This window comes from Laetiporus sulphureus, assembly GCF_001632365.1.
Source record: "Laetiporus sulphureus 93-53 unplaced genomic scaffold LAESUscaffold_83, whole genome shotgun sequence".
Lineage (NCBI taxonomy): Eukaryota > Fungi > Basidiomycota > Agaricomycetes > Polyporales > Laetiporaceae > Laetiporus > Laetiporus sulphureus.
The window spans coordinates 2,782-14,405 of record NW_024468592.1 but is presented as its reverse complement, the minus strand read 5'-3'; the positions used below and the strand labels follow the sequence as shown (position 1 = coordinate 14,405).

The 11,624-nt window shown below is 51.8% G+C and overlaps 4 protein-coding genes across 4 annotated transcripts; 3 read left to right on the top strand and 1 right to left on the bottom strand.

Moving 5' to 3' along the window:
• Positions 1–139: 139 nt before the first annotated feature.
• On the top strand, positions 140–1,380 carry LAESUDRAFT_816533 (tetrapyrrole biosynthesis uroporphyrinogen III synthase; the record flags this gene model as incomplete). The annotated part of the gene is made up of 3 exons (XM_040914789.1): positions 140–419; positions 477–881; positions 933–1,380. 3 exons carry the CDS (start codon positions 140–142, stop codon positions 1,199–1,201), a joined length of 954 nt encoding a protein of 317 aa, XP_040758105.1. The 3' UTR covers positions 1,202–1,380.
• A 959-nt stretch (positions 1,381–2,339) lies between these two features.
• Positions 2,340–2,996, bottom strand: LAESUDRAFT_666245 (uncharacterized protein; the record flags this gene model as incomplete). The annotated part of the gene is made up of 1 exon (XM_040905242.1): positions 2,340–2,996. A coding segment is annotated over one exon (657 nt), but the record flags the coding sequence as incomplete, so codon positions are not given.
• A 1,190-nt stretch (positions 2,997–4,186) lies between these two features.
• On the top strand, positions 4,187–7,074 carry LAESUDRAFT_708904 (Na+/solute symporter). The gene is made up of 9 exons (XM_040906700.1): positions 4,187–4,917; positions 4,975–5,154; positions 5,204–5,265; positions 5,318–5,453; positions 5,510–5,619; positions 5,677–5,760; positions 5,815–6,109; positions 6,168–6,529; positions 6,587–7,074. Exons 1-9 carry the CDS (start codon positions 4,290–4,292, stop codon positions 6,806–6,808), a joined length of 2,079 nt encoding a protein of 692 aa, XP_040758103.1. The 5' UTR covers positions 4,187–4,289; the 3' UTR covers positions 6,809–7,074.
• A 331-nt stretch (positions 7,075–7,405) lies between these two features.
• LAESUDRAFT_732297 (uncharacterized protein) lies at positions 7,406–9,791 on the top strand. Its single transcript, XM_040910216.1, has 13 exons — positions 7,406–7,488; positions 7,547–7,802; positions 7,865–7,899; positions 7,963–8,126; positions 8,249–8,303; positions 8,357–8,454; positions 8,507–8,604; positions 8,669–8,670; positions 8,722–8,866; positions 8,996–9,056; positions 9,111–9,145; positions 9,201–9,644; positions 9,698–9,791. The coding sequence occupies exons 2-12, from the start codon at positions 7,741–7,743 to the stop codon at positions 9,445–9,447; spliced, it is 1,002 nt and encodes a 333-aa protein (XP_040758102.1). The 5' UTR covers positions 7,406–7,488; positions 7,547–7,740; the 3' UTR covers positions 9,448–9,644; positions 9,698–9,791.
• The last annotated feature ends 1,833 nt before the right edge of the window (positions 9,792–11,624 follow it).

Sequence of the window (11,624 nt, the reverse complement as noted above, 5' to 3'; positions counted from 1 at the left end):
GAAAGTGGTCCACGCGCTGAGGTATGGCATCCCGTGATCGCGTTGGACGTGATGCGTCACCGTGTGATGCTAGAGTCGTTTCCCGTTGAAATACCGTGACAGGCTTACAGCACAGATTCTCGTCTAAATCACTCGTATAATGTCAAACGTTCTGCTCTTGAGATCTCCCGGTGCAGCAGCAGACCTACCGGACAGATACGAGAGCGCATTCCAATCGCGCGGGTATCATCCAGTATCTGTACCGGTGCTCGAGACGGCCTATGTCAACCTGCACGAGCTGAAGGACATCGTTGTGAGAGGGCCGGGCAAGCAAGGTCATGATGGAGTTGTGATCACGAGCGGGCGGTCTGCAGAAGCGTGGAAGATCGTCGTTCTACAACTGGTCGAGGAAGATCCCACCGGCGGGGAAGACGAATCAGGTGTGTAGTACGTTGCAACACCCTCATCTGCAAAACCGCTTTGACCGAGCTGTCTAGACTCAGACGCAACCTGGGCATCCGTCCCCTTTTACGTGGTCGGCGAGGCCACCGCTCGAGCACTCCGTGACATCCGCGAGATTGTGGGCGAATATCCTTATGTACCAAAGGACATACGCGGGGCAAGCGAGTCGGGGACGGGCGAGAAGCTCGCGCGCTTCATTCTGCGCGACCTCGGAGAGAAAGCAAAGGGCGCGCGTCTGCTCTATCTCACGGGGGACAAGAACCGAGATACGCTTCCCAGAATCCTGGGCGAAGCCGGCGTCACTCTCGGTGCCATTCAGGTGTACGAGACGCGCGGATCGTCGAAGTTCGAGGCGGATTTGAAGGAGGCAATGCACGAAGTGCGCTCTGGGGGCAAAGTATCAGAATTGGAGCAGAAGGCGCTGCATTCCGAGTCCACAGGTAATTGGACAACCTCTCATCATGTCCTAGAGTATACTCATTCGAATGCAGACCGTTGGTGGATCGTGTATTTCGCACCATCCGACGCCGAGTGCGCAAATCCTACCTTGAGAAACCATTTCGCCCTCTCTTTTACCGACGCTCCACCGGTTGCCTCTGGTGGCAAGCCAGCACCAAGGATTGCGGCGATCGGCCCAACCACGGGGAGCTTCTTGCGCGACAACCTGGCGATGCGCGTGGACATCGTCTCACCGGCGCCCAACCCAGAATCTTCGGCACAAGCAATCGCTGGCTTCGATGCGAGTCATCCTTGGTCATGATGCAGCACGAAACATTGGTATCTATTGGTATATCCATGTATATGTATTGTAATATCGACTTAATCGAGGATCAGCTCAAGCGCTACGCTATGCGCTGCTCGAGATCTGTCGCACATGATGTATTCTAAAATTCGTGGTCTCGAGGCAGGTGTACAAGTCAAATGAATGGATGGTAGGCTGTAATACATTATGCATGATCACGGATGGTAGTGGCTGACAATGCTATCTTGTCCAAGAAGCGCCTCTACTGTCCTTCAGCACTGTCGCCAGTCACGCTTCGCGAGTGAGACCAGTGATGAGATCTCGTGTGAGAGCGGTCTGGAGGTTCAAAGTACGCGCCTGCGCGCATAAATGGCCCGTGCGATGAAGATTGCGCTGGTCCATAGGGATCCGAGGCGTAGTCAAACGGAGGAGACGGGAGAGCCGGCGGTGCATTGAACGTGGCCAGTCCTCCGCCAGTTCTGTCCTCGGCCCTTGATGCCTGAGTACGGAGATACGAGAACGCGGCGGCTTGAGAATGCGAAGTGCTAGACTGAGCATCGAGCAGAGCCGGATCGATATGGTGCAAGTGCGAGCGCTGTTCTCCATAGGCTGGTTGCGAAGTGCGCGGATCAAAGCGGTCGCCGTAGAAGTTTGAATAAGTATTCTCTTCCGTATCGGGGTAACCAAAGCTAGTGCCATACATTTGCGAGTGCGCATTCCAGGAGCGTCCAGACATAACTTGGCCGATTGACGGGAGCGTGATATCAGGCCTTTGCGCAGCTGGCACCGCACCAAAGACATCTTCAACGCTACTCGGATCCCTGATAGGAGGGAGTGCATACAGAGGCTTGCTGGAACCCAGTTCAGAAAGCAGACTAGACATAAACGCCGAGGAGCTTCTCGAGATACAAGGAGAATTATCCTTATCCCGGACATCCTGCATTGAGGTGGCAGACTGCATTGGGTGCAAGAATGGATGCATGGGTTCAGTGGCGGGCCAATAGTTATCAGCAGCAGGAGCAGGCTCTTGGTTCAACAGGTCCGACCCAGAGTACCTTGATTCAAATGCAATAGCGAGCTCGAAAGCTGATCGAGAAGTCGGCGGCGCGGCGGTTGTAGGAACGGGCTTGTTCTCATTATCCTTATCCGCGAGCGACAGCGCCAGCTCTACGTTCCCAGTCTTCTTGTACATGCACGTCGGACATGCCTTGACGAACTGCGAAATGAGCTCTTTGGGGATCCACGAGTAGTGCTCACGGATCAGAGCCGTAGTCTTGTCCCTCCCTCCATGGTTGGACAGGCGGTGGCAGTAGCACAGGATATCATAGATCTGTTCCTTGAGCGCGATCGGCCGGTTCTCGTGCAGCACCACAGGCATATCGTCGCCGTCGGCATCTTCCTTATTCAGTGACAGTGCCTGCCGCTCGTTGGACAACACGAACATCTTCCGAACCCACCAGCGAAACTGGGGCGTCCCGACCCGAGAGGTCGCCGGGTCGTGCAGCACGTCCCAGATCTTGTCGAACATGACCTGCGTGAGAAGCGCCTTCTCCTGCTTCCGAGGGTGGAGATGCGAGATGTAGCCCTTCTCGATCTTCGTGTAGGCCAGCCGGCTGGGCATCCCGAGGTCGCGTTGTGGGTCTACGAGTGTCCGCACGTTTTCGGTGGCTGACGGGTCTGGGGCAGCACGCTTCGCGGTGGCCGCTTGTTTGGACTTCTCCTTTGCCTTTGCGGCGTCATTCTTGGTGAAATACGGTTGGTAGCCATGTCCTGCCGCATGGCGGAGAGTCTGGCGTCGCGTCCTCGGAGACATATTAGACGTGATGTTAATAGCGAGTGTGGATTATATGAGTATATGAATAGTGCTATTGCGTTCAGCGAGGAGATTATAGTCATGGGATAGCGGGAACTCACTGATAGATAGGCTGTTCTGCTGCTCTTACATTTACGACCAGCGATGTGAGAGCAAGTGAAGGAGAAAAGGGCGCCGCCTAACAGGCGACTTGAACCGCGATGCTTATGACACGGTCACGTGCACGGGGGTTGTGGCCTACTGCTGGCGTAGCGTTTCTGCCTGTTTCACTGCAGTCACCGTCCATCCTTCCTCGAGGTCATTGTTCGAACATTAGATATGATCATTTGACTATCAATACATCTTATAATACAGCGTGTTATTTACGCGAACCTGTCAAGTCTGCCAGTCGACGTGCTGCGCGGGTGCCATCGTCTTTGCGACCCAAGTTGTCTCGATAACATCACGTCCCGAGCAAGCGCGAGCAGAACATTCAGTACTCGTTTCCTATATTTCGACAATTGCTATTGTAGCTATATGCATGGATACCTTAGAAGATAGTTTGTCCTTCGATAGGTACGTTTCCCGATATTACGTGTTGCTGGACTGACAACGGTCAAGCGTGCCGTGCGTTTCCGATCCTTGCTTGTCACTTGCATGAAAGGTCCCGGAGGAGACTGTTAAATTGCACGTCAAGGTCACCGTATGAAGCCCGGTTTTCAACACCCACTACATAAAGGAACAAATCACATATCCCTCTCGTGTGCGCCAATCTGGAAAGCGCCGTCAAGTCTTGCTACGTTCTATGTTCTAATGGAATGCTAAGCTGACAGATTCTTCAGCCTCCCTTTAAACGCCATTCGATAAGCAGCGTACCTGAACCGAGATTATGGCCGTTCCTTTTTTCCGGCACACTAGATCTGTATATGATCGTTTCCGGGTGCTTATGGCGAATAACAGAATGCACGCGTTGGACAGTGACTCCTCAGAGGCCATATTCGGACCTGCACTAAATGCCCAACAATATCACAACCACCATTGGTGGCAGTAGCCACATCCACCAGGACGATAACACTCGGCGTCGTTCCCAAGGGATAAGAAGTGTTGCCATATATATGCTGTGGCAAATGTTGGTCATGCATCGCTCGTTCATCAGGCGCTGGTGGCTCCGAATCGCGGTACGTTGTATGCCAATGGATACCGATACGGGTCAGCTCCACCGAGAGTTATCTCACAAGAAGCGTATCTTATCGTTGGCATGGACGATAGGCGTATCTGCAACGCCCCATTTCTGCCAAAACACTGAGGACTGAGATGTGGCATCCCTTCCATCCTTCTTGTCTCTGCCTTCCGACTATGGCCACAAATGAAGGAACACAGGTGCTCTCCGAGGGCACAGGCTACGGCGTCGTCCTCGGGATTGGACTCGTCTTTGCGCTCATCATGATGGGGCTCTCAACGCTGCAGAACCGCTACACGAACTACAAGACTGCAACTTCGGAGGAGTTTAACACTGCGTCGCGCTCGGTGAAGCCAGGCCTGATCGCATCGGGCATAGTTTCCGCATGGACGTGGGCCGCTACGCTGCTGCAGAGCTGCACGGTGACCTACGAGTATGGCGTGTGCGGGGGGTACTACTACGCCGCAGGTGCGACACTGCAGGTTTTCTTGATGTCGATTCTGGCCGTGCGTGTGAAGATGATTGCGCCGTACTGCCATACGTATCTCGAGATCATACACGCGCGGTACGGCGATCTGGCACATTTCGTCTTTGCAACATTCGCGCTCGCGTGCAACCTTATCGTATCAAGCATGCTGCTTCTCGGAGGTAGTGCGGTTGTCAATGCATTCACGGGCATGAACATATATGCAGCGAACTTTCTCATTCCCATTGGTGTCATGGCGTATGTGATCCTCGGTGGACTACGTGCTACCTTCCTTTGTGAGTCTCTTTAATTTTGTTCTTTTGAGCGCTACTCAAGAGTGCCTATTAATGCAGGTGACTACTCTCACACGACCATACTCATGATCATCTTATTCTATTTCTTCTTCTACACGTACACTGAAAGCGACCTGATCGGCGGAATCGAAGGCATGTACCGTCTACTAGGAAAAGCGGCCGAAGAGCGTCCGGTGGCAGGAAGCCAGGATGGTTCCTACCTCACGCTGAAGTCGAACTGTATGTGTCGATTTTGGGGTAGAATAAGCTTCTCTAATCTCCGTCATAGATGGCCTCGTCTTCTTGATAATCCAGATGTTTGGCGCCTTCGGGAATGTGACGGTAGATCAGGTGAATATACCGTTAGATGAATTGAATCGGCGAAGTCTGAATTAGGCTGCAGGGCTACTGGCAGCGCGCGATTGCGTCACAAGCAAAAACCACCATGAACGCCTACCTCATGGGCGGCATTGCCTGGTTTGCTGTCCCAATGACGATGTCTTTGGCTATGGGCCTGTCAGCAGTTGCACTCGCGAACAGTAAGTCAAGTAATAATTCATGAAGAGCTTGCTGTCGATCTATCGCTTTTATACAGGTCCTACCTTTCCCTATGCTGGTGGTCTCACATCGACCGAACTGAACGCTGGACTGACTGCTCCGGCGGCGGTCGTGACGCTTCTCGGTAGAGGCGGTGCTGCTGCCATGGTCAGTGCTCATTCATGATATGCGCTTCGGTGTGCGAATGTCTCATGCATATATCAGCTCATCCTACTTTTCATGGCTGTCACATCGGCTGCCTCCTCGGAGATGATCGCAACGTCATCCGTCTTAACGTTCGATCCAAACGTGAGCGCGTGAACTCCCAACATTCGCTCATTCGGTAACATGATATGCCTGCAGGCATCCCAAGAGCGACTTATTCGCGTATCGCACATCATGGTCGGTATGTGGGCGATCATCATGTCCTGCGTTGCGTGCATCTGGAACGCGATCGGACTCTCGCTCAATTGGCTCTACCTCTTCTCGGGCACCATCTACACATCCGCCGTGGGCCCGATTGTTCTGACTGTCCTGTGGCGCAAGCAAACGCGCGCTGCTGCGATTGGCGGGGCGCTGGGCGGGCTGGTTGTGGGTGTCATTAGCTGGTTGGTAGTTGCGAAAGTGTATTACGGAGGGTTGACCATGACGACGACGGGTGAGACGATAATGACTAATGATGAAGTATTGATGACGGAAGATTGATACATCTGCAGGCGAGGCATACCCGATGCTGGCAGGAAATATGGCGTCTTGCTGTGCGGGAGCGCTCCTCTCTGCTGCAATCACTTGGATCAAGCCCGATAACGAGTTCGACTGGACCGAGACCAAGAAAATCAACCCGCGCGGACGCGCGCTTGACCTTCAGGCTTCCAGACGCGTAAAAGCTGAGAAGCAGCCGGATGATAAAGACTCTGACTCTGACTTAGTAAAAGAACTCGCGAAGGAGGATGCGGTGTCAATGTCAATTGCAGAGGTGTCAGCTCTTCCACAACAGCCCGAAGACTACGAAACACTGCGGAAGTCGATGAAAGCTGCGGTGTGGCCTTCGTCGATCCTCAGCTTCGTCATCATTTTTGTGAGTCTGCCATCTGACGGTCCGGTCTTCGTGTGATTGATCCTATTTCATGGACAGCTCATCCCAATACCACTCTTCCTCTCGCACTACGTGTTTTCGCTCAATTTCTTCAAAGCATGGGTGATCATCACGATCATATGGTTGTTCGTCGCGGCAAGCATTACGTCTGTCCTACCTCTATGGGAAAGTCGAGGTGCCATCATCGAAATTGGCCAAGGTCTGTTAAAGGATATAATGGGCATCAGCTTGAGAAGGAGACGAAATGTTTCTTATGTATAATTACCTTGTCCATCTGCTCCGCGTTCCCATGGTCCGCCGTTATGAACAGGATGTAACCCGCCTCCTGACAGGCCGTGTACGCGGTCGCGACAGCCTTGTCCGTTGCAGAGATGGCCTGCACGGCTGCCTCGTACACGCCCGCGTGGCCAACCATATCCGGTGGCGCAAAGTTGCACCGTGTGTGTGCACATCACGAACTCCCTTCAACCTCTATATATGCTCCTACTTAGGTAGTCCTACGCCCAACTTGTACCCAGACACACCCCCGACCGCCTGAGGCGGTATATAAATTGTACCAAAAAAAACGAACTCCCTTCGCCCCTTGCATAATAAGACCTCCGCAACCTTGTTTGCGACGGCCTGGACGCTCATCTTGGGGTCCTTGTTGTACATCACGACCTTAGGCGAGGGAATCATTTGCCGCTCCTCGCTAATCAGGATATTGTTTTTTCGGCACCGCCGTTGAAGAAGAACGTGACGTGTGCATATTTCTCCGTTTCTAAGCATGGTTGGAGATGTACTAGCACGATAACACACAATGTGTCATTAAGAGCACAAAGTCCTACAGCACCGCGATCTGGCATGCCATGGGGAGCTGCTGGATCGCTACCGCACTGCTCTCATGACTTCTTCCTTGACTTCTCTCTGCGACTAGAAGCAAGGGATTTTCAAATGTACTGGTGCGCGCATGATGAACTCGACCGTTATCACATCTGATACGGCTGTTCTGATTGACAGATGGCCTTTTCTGCGATCTTCAACAGCACTTGTGCTATTTGCACGCCCCCATCTGAACCTTACTCTCTGCGTTAATGTCCGGTCGATCAGGCATTATATAACGATGAGTCGCGCACCGATGGGCATTCTTAAAGTCCCTTCGAGAGCTGTTTTGTTTTGGATTGACCGTTATCACCGACGTTGATACCTCTACAATGTCGAACATGTCAGCTGCAAGCATATTGGCTCAGGAAGAAGTGGTCCTCTTACAGCAAGGGTGAGGACGACTCCGCTGGTTTCCGAGGCGTTCAACCGACTAGTTTGCGACCACTGTCACAGATACATCAATGCCTACTGCTCTCTCGCAGTTACTGGTACGCCCCCGGGTCGGACCACTATAAGCGATCGAAGTTGACTTACACACTGGACATGTTCAGCCCTCGTCTTCTATGAGTACATTGTGACTTTTCCTGAAGAGGTTCACGTCATCTGGGGAGTCAGGTTGACCACTGTCACGGTCATCTTCGCCCTCAACCGTTATCTGCTCATGGTACAAGGCATTAATTCCGCACTGACTCCCGTCTTGTGGCATACTCCACTGGTAAGTCACGTCGTGTCGTGCTGCAAGTGAATCGAGCACTCACGATCTATGCACACACAGAGGTAAGCGGCGACGACCGCACCGTATGTTCAGCGCAGTTAAGAGGTTGTCGCAGCTGTCAGGCTGTGATCGTTTTGACAAACGTGATGACTATTGTTGTTGAGGCTGTGACAGCAAGTCAGAGACTGTTTGACCTCAAATTTCATGAAGAGATTGATCGATAAATTTAGGCTTTTCCGCGTTCCGCACATATGCTATTAGTGGACATCAGATCGTCCCTGCAATGCTAGTCTTGCTACTGGGGCTAGCGCCAGTCGCCGTCAACGTCGTGAGTGTATATGGTCTCCGCCATCATATGTCTGTTAAGCATCTCTGGGCAGTACACATCTACAAGAGTTTCATATGCATTCGTCATTTACATAGGCAGCTATCCACTTTGTGGCTATAACAACCGCGAGTCCATCGCGATACAGAATAAGTAAGTGCCACGTCACCTCTCCGACGTCGGCACTCCTAAGGCTAGGGCTGACCTTCCTTTGCAGACGTGAGTTTGAAGACCGATGAGTTTTTGCTCTGACACGCACGATTCCTGCAGTCATCCTCATCATGCGCATTTGCGCGGCTGCATCCGACCTGATCGTGCTCCTTGTCACTTGGTTCAAAACATCCGGACTTGCCATAGAAGTGCGGAGGTTACGGTTAAGAGGATCGATGGCGACAGTGCTGATCAGAGACGGTGAGTATGTGAAACTCTTTGAGTGCACACGATGCCTTACCAGCAGCCAATTCAAGGCACGCTCTACTTCATGTACGTCGGGCTCTGTCACAGTGCCTTGTCGTGACTCTGTTCTTCTACTGTTCATTCACAGGGCCCTTTTGCTTCTCAACATCCTCGAGATTGTGATTAAAGTCCGCTACGAGAATTCACAGGCAAGTTTACTCATCCAAGTGTATGACCACTCTAAGGTAGTAACGTGCAAGCAGAACTACGCAGGCTATGTCACAATTTTCCTGCCACCGTAAGTGACCGATCTTACCCAATTCAGCTCAACCCGTGCTTACCGAGTCAATCAGAATCTCATCAATCCTGATATCACGTTTCATCCTCAATCTACGCCAGGTGTCGCTCGGCAGCATGGGCTTGAACACGATTTCTCACAGCACCCTGAACACGCGGGACTTTACCTCTCGCCTGGTTGGCAACTTTGGTGCCGATGTCCAGCACACGTCTCTTGTTTTTGAGAATGTCAAGGATAGCACTGAAGACGAGCAGAGTATCAGCGTGGACTGTGAGGCCTACGAGTTGGCGCAGGTGCAGTAGTCATCGTACAAGCTATGCGATTGTTTTCGACAGTGCCGGCTCTGACTGTAACCTGCATATGCACCTTGACATGATTTTCCGAACGCGACATCCGAGCGAAATAAAATGCTAAGCTGCCACGAAGCATACATTCAATATAGCATAAACAGCAAGGGGAGATTCTCCAGGCCCGACTCCTATGCATCTTTCATATTGTGGTGAGCTCCTGTGTAGTATTTTACCATTGTGATTCCTGTCTCATCCGCATAAGATAAGGACCTTTGCTTAACTTTACTTGAACTTGTAATGAATAGAAACATGACCGCGGAGCGAGCCAGTGGGCGCAATCAGCGGATAAATATTACACCAAAAGTAGAGACCGCCGCTACATCTTGAGCGTCTTGGTCATGTTGAAATTTTCAATTTTACCTGATATCAAACACCTCGTGGCGTTACGCGATGATGGATATAAATGGATGGAACACGAGGTTACGGCATGATCATAAGATGAGATTTGCCAGTATACTGACACCCTCCAATTGCGTTGGCATTCTATTGTATATGGCAAATCGCAAGGGCTATTTTGAAGTGCCTAAGACTTGTTATGATTTCCAGTTCCGCATACAGGAAGTGCTGTAACGCCTTCTACTAAACCTGATGCAGTGATGCATGCTTCCTCGCAATCGACATAAGTATGTCCCGACATGGCGCATCGCCTTTGACCACGGGGAGTTGCCTCAGCTGATTATCTCACCTAGTCCGTCGTCAGCGGGAAAGATGAATGGTGCGGAAAGCTCGCCTTTGGCTGGCCTGTATACGACCCCTGAAACGTTTGAGGCTGGAGGTCTGGACCTGAATTGATCAGAATCAAGACTTCTGAGAACTAGAAGAGGGAGGCTTTCTCTGCCGGATCAGAACAGATCAGAAAGAGCAACGGCCCTACCCGCAGCCCCGGACAGGCACTAACGTGTGATATGACGGGCGAGATGATACTCGGTCTGCTGTGGGCCGGGTATGGTATGTTAACATGTCATGTCGCGAAGTTTTGGGGGAGCAGGAACGAAAGAGGGAACATCAATAAGGAGCCCGAGGCAAGTAGAGTTGGTATTGTAAAAGTTCATGGGACATCGCAGCGGTTGCCCTTGAAAAGGTTCACGCCGCATGCGCGAAGCATTACAACCCAGTGGGTTAGTCAATGGCACGATGTAGTGGCAGAAAGACAAAGCAAAATCAACACAACACCAGCGTTGCCCGGTGCCACCACATGGAACTGTTCAACGAAGATATGACGCTTAGGCGAAATTCTCAGCGATGTCGGTGCCACAGAACTGTAAAACAGTGCAAATATCGCTGCACTGCACCACGGCAGGCCCCGGGTCCCGCTCGAAGGGAACTCTCGCAAGGAAGATAGTCTCTCGGCGTTGTGTGTAGGCTACAGTGTGCCTTTTTGGTTTTTCGACCTCCGCTCGGCTCCTCCCACTCAGGCTGCGCGCCCACTCGGAACAGACTGTGATAGTGCAATAGAAAACCTCATCATGATAACAATTCGAATGTAGTGGTTTCTATGCATACGAACCTGGAGATGAAGTGGCAAGAATCAACCGAAGTTCGGTGGTGAGCAGGCCGCCCACGCGTGCTATTCCAGTTAAATCCATTATCCGGGGCAATGGCAAGGCTTACCTTCATGAGCCTTTAAGTGCCTTTGGTCCAAGCCCACAGAAGATGGCCGACTCCTTCATCAGCGCTTTGACATTAGCGTGAAACACTTGATGCCTGAGGCAGAGCCAGCGTAGATCAAGCAATTGTCCATGCGCCTGTGATTCGTACAACTGGAACTGGTCGAATCCCGTCCGGAAGCCGTTCGGTAGCCGGCATTGAAGAAATTACTCTCACAGCGTTAATTATATGATATAGCAATTTGACAGCATCAGCACCGTAGTACCACGCTAAGTTTGTCCACACCAATCAGATTCGTGCTAGACGCCAGGCTGGCTTCCGTTCTCCGACTCACAGGATCGAACTCTATTCAATGGATATGCGAGCAGCATTTGGGTTTTGGGCCCCGACTTACACCACATGTTGAGGTCCCCTTGGTTAATCTATCAGCTTCTTGATTCCCGCCTCCGCATCTAGTAGCTCGTCTTCTCAGGCTGCCAGTATGGGCATATCGTAGCCATCGACTGCTCAAATCTTTTTCC